This window comes from Odocoileus virginianus, chromosome 30, assembly GCF_023699985.2.
Source record: "Odocoileus virginianus isolate 20LAN1187 ecotype Illinois chromosome 30, Ovbor_1.2, whole genome shotgun sequence".
Classification (NCBI taxonomy): domain Eukaryota; kingdom Metazoa; phylum Chordata; class Mammalia; order Artiodactyla; family Cervidae; genus Odocoileus; species Odocoileus virginianus.
This window is the reverse complement of record NC_069703.1, coordinates 14,688,853-14,712,760: the sequence shown is the minus strand read 5'-3', so window position 1 is coordinate 14,712,760 and position 23,908 is coordinate 14,688,853. Positions and strand designations below refer to the sequence as shown.

Below are 23,908 nucleotides of genomic sequence, written 5' to 3'. Positions count from 1 at the left end.
TATATCAAGAGAATCTAATGATAAAGACATTTGACATATTTATCTGTTTGACTTACAGTACTGGTACTTCTGTCCTCCAATACAGTTTTATTTGCATAACCAAAACTGAATCTGTCTATGAACCAATGGAGGAGAGAATTTCAGGTGAGGTTTTTGTAATCTTTAATAGATCAAAATAAACATATTTTTCTTCTACTGAAAATGCTATATGGGAGCTATATATTCTTGGGCTTCCTTTGTGGCTCAGCTGGTAAATAATCCGCCTGGAATGTGGGAGACCTGGGTTCAATCCCTGGGTTGGGAAGATCCCCTGTAGCAGGGAATGGCTACCCACTCCAGTATTCTGGCCTGGAGAATTCCATGAACTGTATAGTCCATGTGGTTTCAGAGTCGGACAGGACTGGTGACTTTCACTTTCACATTATATGTAAAAGAGTCAGTGTTGGTAAGATGAGTGAGTTTGAGAAAAACAGATGTACTAAAGTCTGTATAGCTTGGTAGTGAAGGTCTTTGAAAAAAGGTTTTGTAAATGTTGCAATTACACAGAAAATTCTGATGGGCTTAGTTTTTCTTAAACTTCTTGCAAAGTGATCCAATAATGTGAAGTTAATAGATCAAACATATATATCCCAGTACATAAGTGTAATATGCATTGGAATCCTTCATGACACAACTCATCACATTAACAGAAACTCTCCAAAACCTAAAGAAATCTACTCTGAAATATGTTATTATCATTCTAGGCCGATTCATGCCACTACACTGGCTTATAAATTTGGGGAATGCCTAAGACAGTCAACTTTCCTAGCACACCCTTGGGCAGCAATAAACAATTTAAAATGAAAAAGAGAAAGTCAGTGAACTGAAGTATAGAAGAGAATTTTTCTTCTTCTTCTTCTTCTTTTTTTTTTTTGCTGAAGCTGTCTGAATAATGATTAACACTAAAGGTGGAAAGAATGGATATTTGCTCTGGAAGTTTCCAGAGGGTTGCCACTGCTATGCTCATACACCGAAGACAGCAAACTGAATTCTGATGAAAGCAAGCACTCAGACCTGGGATACTGAGTTCATTATTCTAACACCTAACTCGGCTCATCGCCTTGAATAAGACTAGGATTTCATACTTCATTCTCAACATGATACATGTTAACCTCCACCCTTTAAGAAAATAAGAAAACTGTCATTTCTACTTTGTCATAGGCACATAAAACATATCAATTATTTCCATAGTGCTAACCTTGTTAAAATCACTGTTGTTTTTTTTTCCTCTAATCTGTGGACATCCACATATATTCCTAATACATGGGTATATCCATTTGGAATTAAATGTCTGAGCTTCATTTCAGGTGACTATATGTAAATACAAGTAATAGACTGCTGTCAATCTAAGTGCTAGTCTCATTTTCTGCTAGTGAATGTGTTTATTGCATTTAGAAAAATTTTAGCATGATTGGGAATATTTGTTCATTAGTATAATGGAGTATTATTGATCTTTTGATAAGAATGGCATTTGTATCACTAGCTATCATTGCTTCCTTATAAAAATACATCTGGTATTAAAATAAGTGACAATGCATCATAAAGAAATTAAGAAATCATATTATAAAATATATATACAAATGCAAATTATGACTCTGAAAATTAACATATATCTAAAATCACAAAATACTCTTCAGTATAACAAGCAACATTTTCATTTTCAGGGGGCATAGAGAAAACTTTCCTGGACACTCATCTTGTGCAAGGGATCCTGTGTGTTTATATTATTTAAGCTCCAAAACAAAACTATAAAACAGACATTAGCAGGAAGAGGTTGGAAAATTGAGGGAAGTGACATGCCCATGATTCCACAGTGGGTAAGACTGCACCCATCTGACTGGTTCTATAGAATATACTCCTTCCAATACACAAGGCAGGAACCAGCTGAAATTTAACAAATGCCTATAACCCTATACTTTATCCTCTCTTCAAGTTTCTCCTTTTCTCCTAATTAAGATTCCCATTACCTCACTCTGTATAATGGCCTCCAGTTTCATCCATCTCATTAGAACTGATTCAAATGTATTCTTTTTAATGGTTGAGTAATATTCTATTGAGTATATGTGCCAGAAAGATAAACACCAATAGAGTATACTAATGCATATATGAGGAATTTAGAAAGATGGTAATGATAACCCTATATGCAAGACAGAAAAGGAGACACAGATGTATAGAAGAGACTTTTGGACTCTATGGGAGAAGGTGAGGGTTGGATGATCTGAGAGAACAGCACTGAAACATGCATATTATCAAGTGAGAAGCAGATCGCCAGTCCAGGTTGGATGAAACAAGTGCTCGGGGCTGGTGCACTGGGAAGACCCAGAGGGATAGGATGGGGAGGGAGGCGGGAGGGGGGATCACCATGGGGAGCACATGTAAATCCATGGCTGATTCATGGCAACGTATGGCAAAAGCCACTACAACATTGTAAAGTAATTAGACTCCAACTAATAAAAATAAATGTAAAAAAAATTCCCATTACCTGTTTTCACAGGAACTTAGAAGAAAGTTGCTGAGGGACCTGGGCACACAGCTACCAGGGATATGATCAGGTAAGAGAATTTGGGAGTTGGCCCAAATCAGACCAAATAGCTACTTCCTGCGCCTACATCTAACATCAGCCTTTCCAACATGGAAGCAGTTGAGATTTTGAAACAAAATAAACCACAGATAAAATTGAACCAGCTGACCTTGACTTTCCTCCAAACTGGCAATATGTAATTAAGACACATAATACCAACCGTTATTAGAGAACTATCACTATTGTAGCAGTATCTGCCTCGATGACCAAGCTTCCCTGGATATTTAGAGGCTAAAAGAAAAAAAAAACCGGAAGATATAGTAATCCAGGGTAATCATGAAGGTAATCAAAATAGGGGGAAAAAAATTTAAAAAACAAAAACAAAAAAAAACTCCAAGTCCTACACTCACTCTCCACCAGCTACAATATCCTGCCAACTTCAGATCTCAATGTACCACAGAATGATTGAAACAGGGAGCTTCAGTAGCCGTGTATTCTTATTTTATTTATCCAACTTCTCTAAATAACAATCATTATTGAACTGCTATGTGTGCATCTAAGATACTTTAAAAAATAAACAATGAAGTGTCCATCACATAATAATAAGTTCAAGTTTTAAGTTTACCAACACCATGGATCCTCTGTTGAGGTCTTCAAACAAGAGATAATTGTTAAGTACTATGTTTTAGATTCTTGTAAATTATTAAGTTTTACATTAAAAATTTTACTGTAGATCATTATGAACAATAGAAAAATCTCTATTTACAATTATATTTATACAAGAAAATGGAGACTTTATTTTAAAATGTCAAATTAACAGCAAAAAATACAACAGGATGTTGAAATCAGAACAATGTTGTAGGTGATCTACAACAGTGAGTGGTTCTAATAAGCCTCCAAGCAGCCTTTTCACTATCAATATACACTTATTTCTGCTTAGTTAGAATTTCAACCTGCCTGCTGGTTGTAAGAAAAACTATTCAATTAAAACACTGAATTTGTCCAAAAATCAGAATGTACATCAAGTGGAAATTTAAATCACAATAACATCTGCTGTTTTTCACCCCAGGTCTCTTCCACTGCTGCAATTGGCATACTGTAAGTTTCTAGCACCCTCATGTGGTTTAATTGGAATGGTTTCATCAGCATTTGAAATCAGTTGTCTGAAACTGAAAACAGTGGAACAGACTATAACTCAACACAGAAGTTCTGCTGGCATCGTAAACAAGAAAGCAAACCTCAAGTCAGCAAAATTCTAAGACGAATGTACAGGCTCAATTCTTAACTTCAATCTACTGTTCATTTTATGTGATCACTACAAAGGATAACTTATAAGCAACTACTGCTAGTTTCATTTTTGACAGATTGGAATCCCCCATTTTCAAAACTAAGCATTTGTTGTGGGTGATTGTCGAATAGATGAAAAAGAACCTCATTTTGCTCAGAAAAAAAGGGGGGGCAAATTTTCTTATTGCCCAGATTGTGTATTTTAAGGTAAATCCAGTAACCCAATTATATGTTGCAGTTTCTAAATAGTTGAGAAAACCAGGCTTTGAAAGCTTCCTCTGTCTTCAACATTTTAAGCGATTAATTCTTTTACATTTCCTAAAATCATGTGAGAATAATTTCTGCAAACAAATATTTTCCCTCTGTAAACATACGCCTAGTAATAGGTGAGATTTATTTTTCCAATAGTAGTGTATTTCAAAGCCTTCTTAAAGGAGACAAGCTAAAGAGAATTATATTATCTTTCTTAAATTGGTAATACATGCTCCTATTATCACAGATCCAAGTTTAAAATCTATTGTGACTCATATGTCTGGGTAGCCTCAACAAACATTCTCAAGAAATAGAAAAATGTAGATTTTAAAGCATTGACACTATCAGAATATTCTGAACATGAAATAAAAATTTTCAAATAATTGGTCATGAAGGAGATAAAAATGCTAATTACTGAGAGGTAAAAGTCTATTAACAAAAATTTGAATGTGGCTTATTTGTTTGATGAACTGGATGTCTTAAGATTAAAAATATCAGTAGAATGCAGGAGGAATATGCTTGCTCACTCAAGACACAGAAATGTGTAGGTTGATATTAAAAGAGAAAAATAGATTTCAGCATTTGGAAAAAGTATAGAAAGCAGAAATAGTTTCATTATTGATTAATAAAATTTAAATCTAGGTCATGTTTGAAGGGTTTCCCAGGCAGCATTAGTGGTGAAAGAACCCACCTGCCAATGCAGGAGACTTAAGAGATGCTGGTTTGATCCCTGGATCTGGAAGATCCCCTGGAGGAGGGCATGGCAACCCACTTCAGTATTCTTGCCTGGAGAATCCCATGGACAGAGGACCCTGGCGGGCTAGTCCATAGGGTGGCAAAGAATCGGACACGACTGAAGCAAATTAGGACACACGAAGGTCATATTTGGTAATTATATAGCACAACAGCTCATAAATATACATAGATTTTCATAAATTCAAAAGACCTAATAAAAACATCACTATGTTTCATGGCAAGAGAAATGGTAGAAAAGAAATAAAATTATTAATAGATGCCTTTCAAAAGGTAAACATCTAAAAACTGCCATTTCTTCTGACTATGGCTATGTCTTTCCAACATTGGCACTATTTATTTCATTGAAGCAGAATTTTGGCCAAACATGTAAGGGGAAAAGGAAGACAAAATTGCACAGAAGGTACCTGGAGTGAATCAGAGCACTAGGGCCTTACCTGTTGAGCCCTTTCAGTGTCTTTTCCATGTTTAAAATGTCACGCATCTTATACAGAAACCACTTGTCAATGGATGTGAGCTTCATAATCTCGTCGAGTGACATGTTGTCTTCCAAGGCCTGCCAAAAGGAGAAGAGATGCTTTCTTTGGCAAACATCTCATAAATGTCTTATTTGGTTGAAAACATGGCAGGCATTCCCCTCCATGTTACTCAGAGAGCCTGAGGCTATAGGCTGAGAATGAAACTGATATCATATCATTGACGTTTCTTCCAATAAACCTACAGATACTGCCAACTGTATCTACAAATGGCATACAAAGGAGGTGCCCAGAGTTAATCAGAGCAGTGTGTGCTCAGAAAAATCCCCCTAACAGGCTCTGCTTCCTTGCTTTTTATATGACTGTGTTACCAATTATGTTCTAAATCTGCTACATCTTTTTGGCATTAAGGAGAATCTCTTGAAACTACAGTTGTGCCAAACTGGTAAGAAAATGTAGAATCAATATAAAGATCATTTAACTTGTATTTTGGGTAATTAGCCTTTTGCATATTTAACAAATTTTTATCACTTCATTCCATAGTCACACAAACCAGTCATTGAGAATTTATGAATCATATCTGGCTTGGTGTTATTTCTCTCAAACATTTCCTCACAGACACACTTCAAACAAAAAAAAAAATATTTTGAATCAGTTACTATGACTTTGTGCTAAGACAGGCATTTTACAATATCCTAATATATTCCAAAACAATGTAGTAATAACTTCTGATAGGCAGCTCAGCTTTTTACTCAAGCTTACTTTAGCAATTTCTCAAAAGTAAAATTACAACTATGGGTCATTAAGCTGAGTACAAAAGATAGCTGAAAGAAGAGATAAACTCTCAAAGCCAAAACCTTCACTTTCAAAAGATGTCTATGCATTCTTTACAATGTTTAGATGCACTCAAACTCAATGAAAAATGATAATCACATAATACTTCAAAACACATATTTTAGAATGGCATACTATATTTTTAAATCCCATGAAGAAATATATGTAACTAATAACTGCTGTTACATCTCAACTCAGAGAGCTTAATTTTTTAATAAATTTTACTCATTTCTAGTATCAGAGAAACCATGATCATACATGTTGAGAGACAACATAACTCATAATTCTATAGATTAAAATAAAATGACCTCTAATGTGAATACTCAAAGACATGTTTGTTTCATAAACCTATTTGTTTTTTGTTTGTTTGTTTAATTCTCCCTCTAACTACAGCCAGGTTCCCAAAGACTTAATTCCGCCTTACTTGCCAAGTGATTAAAGGGACAATTAGCTACTTGGCCATCAACACTGTGAGGGGGTAGAACCTTAAGGCAGTGACACTTTTGACAGACCAAAGGACATTGTCATACAGTTGCACACAGTAATTATCCTGCGGCTGATGGACGACCTAGAATCTGTAGTCGTTTTACTGTGAGAAAGGACAACTAGAATCACATCCACAGCTTCGAACAGATCCTGCCTGTCTTTCAAGCACCGCAGCTTTGCTGTGGCAGGGGCTGTAATGAAGTTCATAATGACCCCAAACACACTCGAGGTTACTCTAATGTTCGCCAAATCTAAAATAATGCCCTGTATGCTCCCCAAATCAAAAGAGGTGATGATCCAATCATCCTGAAATAAGACTGCTGCAAAAATCAGACCTCAGAGCAAGTTGCCCTTTCTAAGAATCATGAAAGCGAGTGAAGATTTACTCACTCCCCTCATTCTGTTTCCCCTTCAGCCCTCCACACTCCTAACACTCTTTGTCAAAATCACCAAGTTCCTGGTTGCTGTGGAAATGAACAGTAATGATGACCTCTAACAAACAGAAATCAGTTCCTTCTCCCGGCACTCTGGCAGGCAATAATTTATACCTCAGACTCTGCACTTCATGCTCATACTCTGTACAAGGAAGAATCTCTATGCATTTTCCCTGAATTCTCATCCTTTATAAGTCTGTTAGAAAAGAATAAGAGATTTTCTTGAGTTTTACAGCCTCACTAGGAACTTGGAAATACTCCCCTTTTTCATCCACCTCAAAATGACAGCAGGATGATGACTAGACTCAAGGAGGGGGGATTTATTTACTGCTCTTTGTCTGGAAAAAAAAATTGTACGTACACATACATACACATGCACATATACATACAAGCATAAATGTGACAAGCTGCTTTTTAAAAAGAAGTCTGAAATAAGAACAATAAAGAAATGGCTTTCTAAAACAACTTCTCATCACTAGTATCATTCCTACCATCATGGAAAAATGTTAACCCCCTACTACTTTGAGGTTCAACACTGAAAAATGTCAATAAAAAAATACTAGTATTTCTCAGACTACTTCAGAATTTCAATGGAAATGAAATATTCTGCATTTAGAAGCCACAAAGTGAGGCAGGTATACATTAAATGTAATGAAGGAAACATTCCTCCCCTCCTTCTATATATGAGCATAAAAGTTGCAGAGTTTGAAATCACTAACTGCGTTTTTCTGTCACCGCAAAGACAAGCTGGGGGTTCCCAGGTGGCACTAGTGGTGAAGAACCCACCTGTCAATGCAGGAGAAACAAGAGACATGGGTTCAAAGATTCCCAGGAAGATTCCCTGGAGGAGGGCATGGCAACCTACCCCAGTATTCTTGCCTGGAGAATCCCATGGACAGAGGAGCCTGGTGGGCTACAGCCCATGGGGTCACAAAGAGTCAGACATGACTGAAGTGACTTAGCACACACACATTCACAAAGACAAGTTACAGAGACAGATTCCCATGACAAATTTCATATTCTCATCAACTCATTCCACATGTACATAAACACACATAAAATGGTCAGTGGGGCTTTGCAGCTTCAGTGTGGTTTGATACTGTTGGAGGATTAATACCTAAGCTTCCTTAAATGTCAAAAAGCAATTCAGGGATTTCTGACCAGACAGATCTCAGCTGCCAAAATCACCTTTTATAAAATCAAATGAACTGAAACCTCAAAACTCTAAGCATAGTAAACATGAAAGGAGATTAAGATGGCATTTAATTTACATTAAAGGGAACTAGTGAGTGGAAGTGAGAAATGTGGGGCTTTTTTGTTCTCTAAGAACAATAAAATAATTACACAGAAAAGCCTATAATCATGGTAGTTCTTTAGAGTTTGTTGTTTAAACACAGAAGAACCACCAAATAAATAAAGTTTATTCTGGAGTCTTAGGTAGCACATACTAAATGATACCATTTTATGCATCCTTCTTTTTAAAATGTAATTTTACCCATTTTTCAATGAGCAAGTAATGAAAGTGATGGGAAATCAAAAGTCAATCTTATCAAATATTTAAGAGTATTGATAACATCTGTACTAAAAGGGAAGAACATTTCTTCCTTTTAGATATGTGATCTATCCTTTAAAACTGCAGTGTTGGAACTTCCCTGGCAGCCCAGTGGTTAAGAGTTCACCTTCCAATGCAGGGGGTACATGTTAGATCCCTAATCAGGGGAGTAGGATCCCACATTCCTCATGGCCCAAAAAAAAAAAAAAAAAAAAAAAAACCCAAAACATGAAACAGAAGCAATATTGTAACACATTCATAAAGACTTAGAAATAATCCACATTAAAAAATCTTTAAAAAATAATGCAATGTTCTCCTTAAATCCAGGCTTAAAGTGAAATAAAATTTTTCATTAATTGTGGAATGATCTGATGAAGTCCATGAAAATAAATCTCCAGTTTAATACTATTAAAAAGAATTAAAAACTTTCCAAAAATTCCTAAATTCAAGACCACTTTGTGATTCAGTTTTACAGTGAAGTCCAGACTGACTATATTATGCAAAGAAAATAAAAGGTAGCTCAGGGCCCCTTGTCACACACTACCTTGGCGATGGCATAGATGCGGATGCTGGATGGTTCAGCCAGCTCTCTCCTGAGATCAATGTTGGACGGCCACTCTTTGTTCATTGGGAGACGGGAAGTGAAACCATCTATAGAAGGATGGCACATCCGTAATGCCTTCTGAAAACTCTCCTCAAAGGTGCGACCAATAGCCATGACCTGTAACACAGGTTTAAGACTCATATTTTTTTAAATAGCTTGAATATTTTAAATTTGTAACAAAGCTAGAAACTGAATATTTTTCAGAAAAGACTTAGGAACAAGATATATCAAGGAAGGATGCTACTAAAATTTAAGTAATTTTTCTTCCTTGCCTTTTTAAAAATTATTTCTTTTTAATTAGAGGATAATTGCTTTACAGTGCTGTGTTGGTTTCTGCCACACATCAACATGAATCAGCCATAGGTCATCCTTGCCTTTTTACCATGGTTTTGATGTAATGAGTCTTTAACATCATTAGGTCACTCTTTTACCACTTAGGGAATTTAGCTTGATTTGATGAGACTGATGAAGAAATCATCTATACTTGCTCTGAACCATAGCATCAAAAAAAAAAAAAAAAAATCTGTTGCTAGAACATTAAGACCCTTCTTTAAAAAGATCTTGCTTTCATGCAGATGTCCTTTAGAATAAAAAGTAAATGAAGAGAAAAGACATATATTATCACAAAAACAGAACTATTTCTAGATGGGAATCAGTCAGTATCTGAGACAGGTTGGCTTTCTTTACAGCTAAGCATTAATATTAATACAACCTTGAGAATCATAACAAATACTGACCGATTCAGATTCTGAATATAGATGGAGACTAAATTCCCCATGACAAATTCAACATGTCTTCCCACAATCTTTGTAGCTGATTGTACACTAATCAATTAGGAAAACCACATGCTGACTTAGTTTGGACAAGTTACAAGTGAGAACTAAACTTAAATTAACCTTAAAGCCTACCCAGTTATTTTCAGTGGATAAACACTGTCTTTGATTCTTTCCATGGAATAATAGATTGCTATGCATTTTTGGTCTACAATTTAAAATAATAACAGGCATAACACTGCTGTCAGTAAACTTCCATGAGGCCTCAAATAGACCAGAATTCTCATTAGTGTCAATTTAGTAAATCTTCATGTCAGTTGTGTGACAAGCTACATATTCAAAGATCACTAAAGTCAAACAGATAACCTTTTCACACTGCTCCAAATCTAATTAGAAATAAAGGAAGAGTCTCAAGAAAAGGATAAAGAAAATGTTAGTCCAATTCAGATATGCAATTTGGGAAGCATAGTGGTATTTGAAGAGTTAGACAATGTATTCATAGATTTGCTAGCCTAAGAATAGGAAAGAGTAGCAGAAATAAGGTATTTTATAGTATTACCAAATTAAGAAAATATTTTCAGAGTAATTTATAAAGTTTTTAGTATCACCAACTAGTTCTATAAGTAACTCATCATGAATTTTTATTATTTTTGAGTGCATGACAGTATATGAAGAACACTTGATAAAAGAGAAGCAAATATAATAATAGAAGAATATATAACGGTGTTTGTTCAAAATTTGTGCTTTTCAATACTTTACATTATTAAAATTCATATCCATTAAGTGAAGAGTGGAATACTCTTCTTATTCAATGGAATAAGTATTGAGGCTTTCCCTGACCCTATCCAATGCATTTGCATAACACCTGCCTGTAAATACTGTGTTCTAACTTTTACCACAGTTTGATTCACATTATACTCAGGTCTGTTAACATATTCTGAATTTACAAGCTGGAGATAATGTGTCACCATTATCTACATCTCACTCACTATTTCTATAATTCCAGTGTTTATATGTAGTAGTTCAGTTCAGTTCAGTAGCTCAGTTGTGTTCAACTGTTTGCGGCCCCATGACTGCAGCACACGAGGCTTCCCTGTCCATCATCAACTCCCGGAGCTTGCTCAAACTCATGTCCATAGAGTCAATGATGCCATCCAACCATCTCATCCTCTGACGTCCCCTTCTCCCCCTGCCTTCAATCTTTCCCAACATCAAGGTCTTTTCCAATGAGTCAGTTCTTCACATAGGTGCCCAAAGTATTGGAGCTTCAGCTTCATCATCTGTCCTTCCAACGAATATTCAGGGCTGATTTCCTTTACAATTGATTGGTTTGATCTACTTGCAGTCCAAGGGACAAACTCAGGAAATGTTTACTAATGTGAGTTGAAATGATCATGGCATCCAGTCCCATCACTTCATGGCAAATAGAGAAACAATGGAAACAGTGAGAGACTTTTATTTTCTTGGGCTCCAAAATACTGCAGATGGTGACTGCAGCCAGGAAATTAAGACAATTGCTGCTTGGAAGAAAAGTTATGACCAATCTAGACAGCATATTAAAAAGCAAAGGCATTACTTTGCTAACAAAGGTCCTTATAGTCAAAGCTATGGTTTTCCAGTAGTCATGTATAGATGTGAGAGTTGGACCATAAATAAAGCTGAATGCCAAAGAATCGATGTTTTTGAACTGTGAGGCTGGTAAAGACTCTTGAGAGTCCCTTGGATAGCAAGGAGATCAAACCAGTCAATCCTAAAGAAAATCAACACTGAATATTCATTGGAAAGACTGATGCTGAAGCTGGAGCTCCAATACTTTGGCCACCTGATGCAAAGAACTCACTCATTAAAAAAGACTCTGATTCTGGGAAAGACTGAGGGCAGGAGGAGAAGGGAGCAACGGAGGATGAGATGGTTGGATGGCATTACTGACTTGATGGACATGAGTTTGAGCAAGCTCAGGGCATTGGTGATGGACAGGGAAGCCTTGTGTGCTGCAGTCCATGGGCTCACAAAGAGTTGGACACTACTAAGCAACCGAATTGAACTGAACTGAAGTATCTTCCAGTCAAGAACCTAGTAACCAAGGAAACATAAGACCTTCAATGACATTAGCGGTTTGACAAAATAACTGAGAAGAGTGAACTAGAGGAATTAACTAGGAACTTACCTCTCCTACACTTTTCATAGAACTACCAATTCGGCTAGAAGTTCCATGAAAACGATCAAGATCCCAGCGGGGAATCTTGGTAACCATGTAATCCAGGCTAGGTTCAAAGCAGGCTGATGTCTTCCCTGATACAACGTTCTTGATTTCTGGAAGTGGAATTCCCAGGGCAATCTTTGCAGCAATGAATGCCAATGGGTAACTGTAAAGGAGGAGACAATTTTTTCTTTCAGCAATAAGCATCAACAACAGCTCAAAATATAAATTGGCTTCTTGGAAATCTTTGTATTATTTCACATCAGGGTATAAATCATACCTGATTTTTGGTTCTGTATGAAAATTTAATAGCTCCTTATAAAACATAGTGAGTCATAACAAAGTACAGAGGCATGAATCACAAAAGAGTTCACTCTCTATGCCTGACATGCAGTGTTACAACTGCCAACCTTCAACTCTTCAGTCCAAAATCAATAGTTTCCTTGATAAATAAAGTACTCACTTGTGTATAACCTTCACTAAGAATCTACAAAATATTCTTTTATAAAAATATATACACAGGAAGACAGTGGAGTTAGCTGGTACTATGGCATATGTGGGCTTCCCAGCTGGCTCAGTGGTAAAGAATCCACCTGCCAACGCAGGAGATGTGGGTTTGATCCCTGGGTCAAGAAGATCCCCTGGAGAAGGAAATGGCAACCTATTCCAGTTTTCTTGCCTGGAAAATTCCATAGACAGAGGAACCTGACTGGCTACAGTTCATGAGGTCGCAAAGAGTTGGACATGACTTAGCGACTAATCAACAACAATAACAATGGAGTATGTGATAATCATAAAATGCAGTCCTTGAAAAAAAAAATGCAGTCCTTGATAGTTTGGGTCCTTGCATTGTCTCCAAATTATCTTTGAACTTTGGGTTCTTTACACAACTGATTTTCTGGAAACTTGATTATACTCTTCTGGAATGTCAGTTTGGGTAATTGTATTTGAAAAATCAATCCATAGGACTATAGAGTTATATATGAGTCCTTTAGTACAATTTCCCAATCTAACAAGTGAGGAAAATGACAGAGACAATATTGATGTATCCAAAGTCCCACAGTCAGTGGAAGGATGAAAAGGATAATTCAGGTTCCCTGACTCTTGTTTAGGTCACCCTCCTTACACACTCCATGAAGCACTGTGTAGCTTCATAAAAATACCTTTGTGTGTGCTCAGTTGCTCAGTCATATCTGACTCTGTGACCCCATAGACTATCAAGCCCACCAGGCTCCTTTGTCCATAGGATTCTCCAGGCTAGAATACTGGAGAAGGTTGCCATGCCCTTCTCTAGAGCATCTTCCCAGCCCAGGGACTGAATCTGGGTCTCCTGCATTGCAGGCAGATTATATACCATCTGAGCCACCACCAAGGAAGCCCCAAAAATATCTTTAGAGGTAAATATATTTTCATTTAAATGGCATGGAATTTAAATACCAGATAAATATAGTAATAGATACAAAAGGCATTAATTAATTTTCCTTCCAGTTGTGCTTGCCAGCAATTGTTAAACAGATATAAATTCCTTTAGTTGTGAGATTTACCTATAGACAAACCCCATGTTGTTTGGTCTTGCAAAGTTTTGCTGAAACAAAATAATGCATATTACATCCTTGAGTCAAGAGAACTATATTTTTTGTCTAATGCTTGCTATACACCTGAAAAAGATAGTTGAGAACTAAAATTAAGGATTAATTTGCACTTTTTAACAACATCTGCAAAGTGCAATTAAGAAGCAGATTTTTCGCAGCCGGTTTTGACCACCCAGATTTTGATTAGTTTATGATTAGCCAGCAAACAAAGCCAGCTCACAAAACCGTTTGCCTCAATCTGGCAGCAAGCTCATTAATAACCACGTTCATAGAGGACGTGACTGGGAGCCAGCCTACAGAAATGGGGACTATAATTTGCAAATGCAGCACAGTCTTTCTCTAGCTGTCGTTTTTCCAAATCAGTCTGTAAAGAATTTGCAGACCCATGGTCAATCGTTCTGGTCTTACCCGGTAGCCTTTGAGGCCAGGGCAGAGCTTCGGGACAATCTGGCATTCACTTCAATGATGCAGTATTCCATTGAGGTAGGATGAAGGGCAAATTGAATGTTGCATTCACCCACGATGCCCAAGTGGCGAACGACATTGATTGAAACACGTCTCAACAACTGAAACTCTGCATTGGAGAGCGTCTGGGCAGGGGCCACAACAACTGAATCACCTGTTACATCCAAGAAACACTTGTTATTTGGTAGCATATCTAAACAATCAACTTTAGTGACTTAACAGTCCATTTGCATGACCCAATACATAGAATAGGCTAAGGGTTTGCTGGGAATAGAATTATCTTAAGGAAATACATACAAGGCATGTTCCCTCCGACTGTTTCACCTATATTACTCGTATAATAGACTATACAGTCCATAGAATTCTCCAAGTCAGAATACGGGAGTGAGTAGCCTTTCTCTTCTCCAGGGGATCTTCCCAACCCAGGGATAGAAGCCAGGTTTCCCACATTGCGGGTAGATTCTTTACCAGCTGAGCCACAGGGGAAGCCCAAGAATACTGTAATGGGTAGCCTTATCCCTTCTTCAGCAGACATTCCCAGCCCAGGAATCAAACTGGGGTCTCCTGCATTGCAGGCAGATTCTTTACCAACTGAGCTATCATGAAAACCCATTACTCGGACACGTTTACAGAAATCACTCTAACCTTTCCCAAACGCATCCAGCAATCAAGGCTTAGTCATCTACTCACTCGATTGACATTAACTTCTTCAGTTTCTCTTCTCTGCATCATAAATCACCTCTCAAGTTCTTCCTTCCATAAAATATCAATTCCTCTCCACCTAGACTGGCTCATCCATCAATTTTCTGTATCACATCCCTTCCCATTTTCTCACTTCTCTCCCATCACAGCTGCCTGTATCTTCAGTCCGTTATTCCTCACCATCCTTTCTGCCCACAAACAAGCTCTAGTCACTATAAGCTCAAGAAGCCCCTCTCCCAACTGCCAAATGGTTACAAGAAACATATCTCTCATTCCTTAATGACTAAACTTCTTGAAAGTTTACCAGTCTACTCATCACTCTAACCATATAATTCCTTTCCACATAGCTCACATAACCAACCCTGCATTCAAACTCTTCTCTTAAACATCCAAAAGCAACATTAAATCCTCATTCTTGACCTTTCATAGTATTTGCTACAGTCAAAATCAAAGCTCTTTAATAAAATTTGTGCCTATATTGGCTTACTTGGTAACTATCACTCCCTTCTTTTTCTTCAACACCAATCCTTTATTTTTCTTCTGCCCAATAAATCCATTTCCCAGGGTTTGATCATTGACTCTAGTTTTCTTTCTACACCTGTGGTCTCAAATACTTAGTCTATGCTTCCAGTTTCCACTATTTCCTTTATATCAAGACTTCCAATGACCTTACATTAGCTTCTTTACTTCTATCCTTTTCTTGAATTACAACTCCATATTCTCAAACCTCTTTTAGAGATTTCCACTCACCCTTCAAATTTAGCATTTCTAAATCCTAAGTCATCATCTTTGCCCTCTTGTCTAACTAGCTTCACTTCCTGAGAAACCTTATTTATTTCATCTATTCCTATTTACTGTAGCTATTTTCTTATTCACTTGGTGACTAAAACTCGGTCTGCCTTAACCCTTCTTAATCTCATGCCCTACTTCTCAACATCAAGTCTTACATATTTTACCTTCACCATATTGCTTATATTTGACCCCTTCCTCAAGTGAAATCAAGATAACAGTACACCCCCTACTTCAGAGAGTTTTTGTGAAGATGAAATTAAATATGGGAGTGTTTTCAATACTGTGAAATATGTATCTGTAAAATTTTATCACTATTGTGCCCGCTAAGAATAATAATTTAAAGAAAAAGAACTTAATAACAAGTGCTTTGAGCCATCAGAGACATGAGTTGAAGGCATTACCATAATGCTTGAAGATTCCTTGCCTACCTGTATGAACACCCATGGCATCAACATTTTCCATGTTACAGACAGTGACACAATTGTCATTAGCATCTCGGACCACTTCATATTCTATTTCTTTCCAACCTGTCACTGACTTCTCCACCAGAATCTGGTTGGTCATAGCAAAAGCCTGGAAATTGGTGAAAAAAGAAATCAAAGAGTGAGAAAGGGACTAGCTTTGATGTATTTGGCAAAGTGCCCCAGCCTAAACCCTGGCCCCACTGAAGTCTCAAGCCTAGTCTCCACCCTTTTCTATGCTCCAGAAGGCACCATGTGTCAGAAAATCAGTGATGTACTAGGAATAGCATCCTGCAGTGAATATGCTTGATTTATATTATTGAGGCTTGCCATTCAAAGTGCTGATATGACATTAAATCAAACTAATTTAGGCAAAAGAGAAAATAATTGAGCAATCAGGCAAAGGAAAATGAAATTATTTCAGTAGCTAGGCTTCTGTGAAACCAGAAAATGTGATAAGTGCAAATAAATATGGAAAAATAAGTCTAAAGACTCTGTCTTTCTCTAAAATAGCTGAGGATGCTTTGTAAAGAACATACACAATAAAAGTCAGTTGATGTTGATGAGGAGAAGAAAGGAGATGATGATGGTTGTAAACAGTTAGCCAAGATGGCATATGAAACTTGGGAATTAGAAGAATCATATGCAGCTTTTATTATGGGTAATCACTGCCTAAGTGCTTAAATATTGAGTCATATATCATGCATGCCTGATTAAACAGATATGAATTAGTATAATTATCATTCCCTATTTACTCTGTACCCATTGGTGAGTAGAATGCTGAACCCAAAATCTGAAAGAGGCGGTCTCTAACCTTAGGACATTTAGTTGCTGAAAAATCCAAGGAAGAAATGTCCCTTTGTCTCATAATAGATTTGATTTGTGATGGTAATAAAAGCAACTGGACAAAGTCGTCTGAATTTTTTCAAATTATTAGCAGGTACCATAATGAAATAATAACTCAATGTAAGTTATTCTGTGATGTGCCTCAACACTATTTTTTTAACCTCAGTCAACACTACAGGCTCCAGCATGTGTACTTGAAAATGTAACACTTTTGTCCTCACAGCTACCCATGATGAGGTTTTTCAAAGTGGTTAAGAAACTCTGTAGCCAGTGTGAACAAGTTAATAATGATTAATTTATCATTTGGATTACCTGCTAATAGGAGAAATCTCAGAAACAAAAGAGATGAATGGGGGAAGCCTTCTGCATTCTAATGGAATAGAATGGACACGAGGACAATTAAGATCAGCTTCCATTGTTGCCTCAGCTTCTTTTTCTTTCCAGTCTCAGATTTTATACAAAGATTAATTTAGGAACCTACATCAGGTTAATGCAGTTTCTAATGATGTTAAATATAATCTCAAGAGAGTAAGGGGTAGCTTGAAAGTGAAAGTGTTAGTCGCTCAATCGTGTCCGACTCTTTGCGACCCCATGGACTATAGCCTACCAGGCTTCTCTGTCCATGGGATCTCCAGGCAAGAATATAGGGGTGGGTTGCCATTCCCTTCTCCAGGAGATTTTCCCAATTCAGGGATCGAGCCCAGATCTCCTATACAGCAGTCAGATTCTTTTGCTTAGAATATAACAATACATATAATTTTTCTCACGGGAAAAGCTAACGGTATAAATAATTTTAAAGTATCCCATTCCAAAGTTAATCTTCATTGTAAATATTTTGGATGACTGAGTATTCACAGTGCTTTTATACTGTAAAAAATATTTTTAATTGAGATTAAATATGCATTGTCATGATTGACAGTAATAATGAGGTTGTTAATATTAAAAACATTAGGAACATCTAATGTGCTAGAGGAAGAAAATGTATACCTCCATAAGCATCTTTTCTTTAAATACATGATTCAGAAGTCCAGAATGGAAACAAGAAATATTTATATTAGATATGTTTCCCTTTGTGGGGCTTTGTTTTGGCAACTTTAGAAAAACTCAGTCCAAGTTTTGGACATGTACATTTGCCTTTGCAGTTATTTTGTTGTTGTTTATTTACTAAGTCCAAGTCCGACTGCTTTGCAATCCCATGGACTATAGCCTGCCAGGGTCCTCTGTCCATAGCATTTCCCAGGTAAGAATACTGGAATGGGTTTCCATTTCCTTCTCCAGAGGGTCTTCCCAACCCAAAGATCAAACCCATGTCTCCTGTTTGGCAGGTGGATTCTTCATCACTGAACCACCAAGGAAGCCCTGCAGTTATTTAAGTACATTTAACCTTATTTATCTATTCTCAAAATCTTACAACAACTCAAGGACCTCATTTTCTTGGTTTCACTCCAAAAATTAATGATAAAGGTACAAACTCTGCTTGATATTTACTCAACACCCCCCAAAATAGCCATCACAATAATTCTGTCAGATTTGTATCCATAACTGCCCCATGGAAAGTTATATGAGCCTCATGGGCACAAACACATTCATTAAGTGTGAGCAAAAGTCACTGATTTCATGGAGCATGGTTTCTGTGTTAATATCTATTTTTTGGAGCATATCTGAATTTTCTCAAGATTTTCCCTTTAATATTTAAGAAAAGAAGTATTCAGAAATACATTAGAGTGATTTTGCTGAAAAGTAAATTATAAGCACTCAAATCTCACTTTTGCTTATATGTGTGTGTGGCAGTTGGCAGAGAAACCACTCATTCATGATACTGAGGTTTATACTGTACTTATTTTAGACACCTAAATTTGAGGTAAAGCTAAGCTGCTCAGTATGTTACATGTTCCTTACTGGACACCATCCATGTCAAATTGTTTCAAAACATAACAGCAAAATGGAATATTATATTCTGGGTGTTTTTTAACACTAAATAAGTTTAACATCATGCGTGTTTTGGAGTAGATTTTGAAGCAGAGTGAGATGGAATTGGATTGGCTGCCTATCAAGGAGATCAGCAGACAGTACAGTGAAGATGGATCTTGGGTTAATTCTGTGTCCAGTGTAAATAACTTCACTGTACTTCCATTTCAAAAGTGTCATCTCTTGGACAACAATTTAGAGATGTGGCAGTGATTTATAAACAGAGAAAAGGTCATTTTTTTTAATCTATGTAACTTTCTTTAATTGAAAGAGTATATCAGGGAATTTTCTTGGTGGGTAAGAATTTGGTCTGCAAAAACACATACCTTTGTGCTGAGGTCCATTAAGGTCTCCCTATTAGGACAGATGCCTGAGCCTAACCCGCCCAGGGCGTAGGCAGAACGGATCATCACTGGGTAGCCAATGGTGTCTGCTGCCTTTAGCGCATCCTCAATCTGTCAACAAGAACACAGACTTAAAGCTGCAAATGCTGACCACACTAGCAGAAAAGACCAACTAAGAGAGTCTGGTGATTCAAGTGTATCAGTTTATATGTAGAAAAAGACTATGTTCAATTATTCCCTCATCACCTTCTGAAAAGTAGTATTTTAAGGATTTTAAGTTAAATTTTAGGATTTTTTGATGTATAGTGAAGGCTCTTTTCTAATCCCTTTGGCGTAAATTTTATATTGCAATATAAAAAATAAAACAATGACCAAAGGCAAAATAATTGTCATTAATTAGAGAATGAGGACCCTATTGAAATTTTAAATTCAGTTTGAAAGTCTTCATCTCCTAACAAAACAAGGTTTTCTACTACAGAACCTAACTGGAATGCTATGTAGAACGAGAGTTTTCATTTTTCAAGTTCAGTCAGAGAGTAGTCCCAAAAGATTGGATTTTTTTTTTTTTAACTTACAGAATACAACACATGGTGGCTATATTTTTCTGTCATGGAATATTATTACTCTACCAATGGGAGTGTAATTACACCTTTCCCATATGCCTGTTTCTCATCCTAAGGAAGCAAGGACATAATTAAATCGGGCAATGAAAGACTAAATGTATGTCAGGAGCTTTCCAAATGCTCAGCAGAGCTATCCTGGGACTTTCCTGACTGACAGCTTTGCAACATGCTATGTACTTGATAACACTCTTGTCTGAAAACACACATAGCCCATTTTCAGTTGTCCCAGCAGTACCTGCCTTATCCCAGAAGATTTGCCTGTTTCTACAATGCAGAAGTGCATCAGAAACTTCTTCCACTACCCCCATTTCACTGACTGTATGCCTGTAGTCAGGAATAAAGTCACAGACAAAAACAGATGTACAGAAAGTCCGAGCTTTTCCTGGCACCTGCTAGAAGCCTATCAATAGGTATAGGACACAATGGAACATGATTAAGAGAAACGCAAAACAAACTCTCCTCTTTAAACAACTAAGCCACAGGTTTCTCAATTATAAATATTACTGATTAGATCCAATGCCTTTTTTGTAGATGATTTTATTGTAAAACGTTTATTACATTCTAACAAAAAATGTAAAATCAATAATTTCTCATTTGCAGGACATTCTCACAAAATGTGTGACTGATCCCAGGAAAAAGGTAAAAATTACTTTGGTGTTGCAAGTTGATATGGTTCTTTTTTTGATTCAGGAGATCTGGTACTCAGGGGACTTCAGCCAATGATAAAGCACATCACCTGTGGGTATATGCTTCCCTTTTCATAAAATAAAATATTAATATCTCTCCCTAATGTTTCAGTATTGAATGTTGCAATTAATACACAGTGTCTCTGAAGTACTAACACATTTCTAGAAGAAAATATTTGCAAATAAAATACTTTATTATTTATCGGCATGACAAATCATTCTCTCTAAATGCAAGACACATAATGGCCCTGCTTCTCTAGAATAAAGATTTCTTACCGATTCCACTGCAAAGCTTGGAGCAATCTTTTCATTAATCTCATTCAGTTTGTCTGAGAACAGCTGTCTATCTTCTGTGGCCATAATGGATTCAACTGAAGTTCCCAGGACTTTCACGCCATATTCCTTGAGCACACCTCTCCTGAATAATTCCACTCCTACAGAAGAACAAAATAAATAAACCAATAAATAACAATAATAAATAAGCAAAATAAATCTGTTTTTTAAAATATCTTATGTTTTCTATAACAGATATCTGAATGCAACTTTTTTTTTTTAATCTTAACTACAAAAAGCCCCCACTGGCCACAAAAGAATTACACTTAGAGTAAAGAAAAGTTTTGAAAGAAAAATTCTGAAGACATTTTAGTAAAATATTTTGTTGGTACTAAAATATCTTCAGAATTTTTTTTCCAAAAAGTTTTTGTTGGTACTGGGCTTTTCAGGTGGCACTAGCAGTAAAGGACCTACCTGCCAATGCAGGAGGCTTAACAGATGTGAGTTCGATCCCTGGGTTGGGAAGATCCCTTTGAGGAGGGTTTGGCAACCCACCCCAGTATTCTTGCCCACAAAATCCCATGAACAGAGGAGCCTGGAGAACTACAGTCCATAGGGTTGCAAAGAGTCGGACGTGACCGAGGCTACTTAACACACACATGTACTTTGTTGCTACTGTTACATGTACGTTCACTTTTATTCTCAGGATAAAAATCATTATTCTAATTAATAAAAATCACAGGATTACTGTAAGGCTTAAGATTTCAGTATATTTCCTTTCCTTCTAAGTAAAGCCTATTCCTATAATGAACTTCTCTTATTTAAATAATCCCACTGATGTGGGTATCTATCTGGGCTAAAAATTATCAAAATTGTTTGTGTTCCCACTAACTTGACATCTAATTTTGGCAGCTTTTTATAGTTGATATACACATTACATCGCCAACTGCTTCCTGGAACTAGCAATGGGATTCTCAATAATGATCTATTTCTAAAGGTTTAAAACATTTCAAATAGGACAGAGCTTGGACTCAGCAGTTGTGTGAAGGGATGATAGAGAGACTCATCTATGTGACCATGAAAATATATGTGGCATATAAGAGCACAGAGCACTTAATCAATGTTAATTCTCATTTTTCATTCATAATAGTTCTTGGAGTTTCACTGGAAGCAGAGAAAAGCAGTAGCATGGGACAGAGGAGGGGACTCAAAAAACCTACTTAACTACCGCAAAGCATTAAAGCAAAAGGTTTCCCTTTTCTCCCCCAGCTGCTCTGGGAAATAAACTGGTAATATTCATCATGTGACATTATCAGGTGGCTGTTTGCTAAGCTTCCTCACACAGAGGGAAGCTTTTATGAACACAAAGAGCACAAGTGCCAAATAAATTTAAACAAATTGTTATATATAAGTACATAAACCAAAACTCTGCAAATAAAAGAACTCACCGCAATTCAGAGCTGTCTGGCCACCCATGCCTAGAATTAACCCATCTGGCCGTTCCGCTTTGATGACCTCTGTGACGAACTGAGGGGTGATGGGAAGAAAGTAGACAGTATCTGCTTGCTTTAAGCCCACTTCATTGGTTTGCACCGATGCAATATTTGGGTTCATCAGGACAGTTTTGACATTTTCTTCCTGAAAGAAACAAAAGGATCTAGAATCTTAAGACGTGATCTAAAGAGAATAGTCATAATTCAAATGAAGAGTATTATTGGGCAACAAAATTTTAGGTTATCCCATGGGCTGCAGAGATTAGTAACAGGACCACTGTGAATGGTGTTAAAAGATGACAAACATTTGGTGAGAGGAGGAAAGAAAATTGCTTGCAAATAAAACTATCCAAAAAGAGCTGCCACCTAATGACAATCATTCTAAATTCCTTGTCACTACATGTATCAAGCAAAGCTGGAGATATTTTCTATAGAATTTGACCAGAGGTCTGCAAATACTATGCAAATTTGCAGCTCAATTGACTTTAAAAGAATAAAATATTCTGAATTTTTCTGAATGAATAAAATATAAAATGGAAAAAAGACAACATCAAAACTGCTTCCTTTTCTAACGTTTCTTGAAAAATAACATTGAGCATGTGCTTTAAATGCAAGATAATGTATTCCCATCTAGCTGGAAGCACTGAGAGCCTTCTGCTGGTTTCCATTTTCCTTAGATTTTCATGCCTGCTGTAGCACTTCGACAAAGAGCATTATACAACTGTTTATACATATTATATAAAAAGAAAATGACCATATGGCAAAAAAAAAGAAAAAAGTAAAAATTTGTGTGTATATGGGTGTGTGAAGATATTCACAGCCCTATCTCATTCCTGACATCTGGAGAGACCCCTAAAATAATTCTTCATGTAGGGTACTAAGGATAATAACTTTATAAACCAGGATAAGGGTGACAGTAAAATAATTATTATGAAAAATGGCCAGATGATTTTTTACCCATCAACATGTCAATTTTGAACTCTTCGAAAAAGTCAACAAAATATTCAAATGAAAGTATAGAAATCATCCTTGAAAGCCCTACATATCCTTAGGGAGAGGGTCTGGATGAAAAATGAGATATTTCATGCTACCTTAAATTTAAATAGTGCCTTAAAAGTTGTGATGTTCTTTTGACTTACTTTACATGATTTTTATAGCAAAAATGTGAAAGAAATTTTCACCTTACAGATGAAGAAATTGAGATCCAACAAGATTAAGTGACTTGCCAAAGATCACATAGGTGATAAAAAAGAAAATTAGGACTGTAATCCAAGTCTTAGGATTCAAGTCCTATGTCCTTTCCTCAATATGAGTCCTCTCTAAGAATGTAAGGAATTGTTTTTTTAAAAGAGTATTATTAATAAAATATTGAATGGATACATATAGATAAGTATATGCATTTAAAATATAAGTTAGAATTTAAATAATTGAGTCCAAATGAAGAACACATCA

The 23,908-nt window shown here is 36.5% G+C and overlaps 1 protein-coding gene across 1 annotated transcript in view; it reads right to left on the bottom strand.

The window, feature by feature from the left end:
- Positions 1–23,908, bottom strand: part of CPS1 (carbamoyl-phosphate synthase 1) — a 143,912-nt gene that overhangs the window by 67,037 nt on the left and 52,967 nt on the right. Inside the window, exons 14-21 of the mRNA XM_070458598.1 lie at positions 22,412–22,601; positions 20,967–21,124; positions 19,364–19,492; positions 16,191–16,335; positions 14,212–14,422; positions 12,179–12,377; positions 9,179–9,355; positions 5,290–5,408 (exon numbers count right to left, since the gene is read on the bottom strand). Coding sequence (XP_070314699.1) covers positions 5,290–5,408; positions 9,179–9,355; positions 12,179–12,377; positions 14,212–14,422; positions 16,191–16,335; positions 19,364–19,492; positions 20,967–21,124; positions 22,412–22,601 — 1,328 coding nt within the window. The remainder of the gene's footprint in view (positions 1–5,289; positions 5,409–9,178; positions 9,356–12,178; positions 12,378–14,211; positions 14,423–16,190; positions 16,336–19,363; positions 19,493–20,966; positions 21,125–22,411; positions 22,602–23,908) is intronic.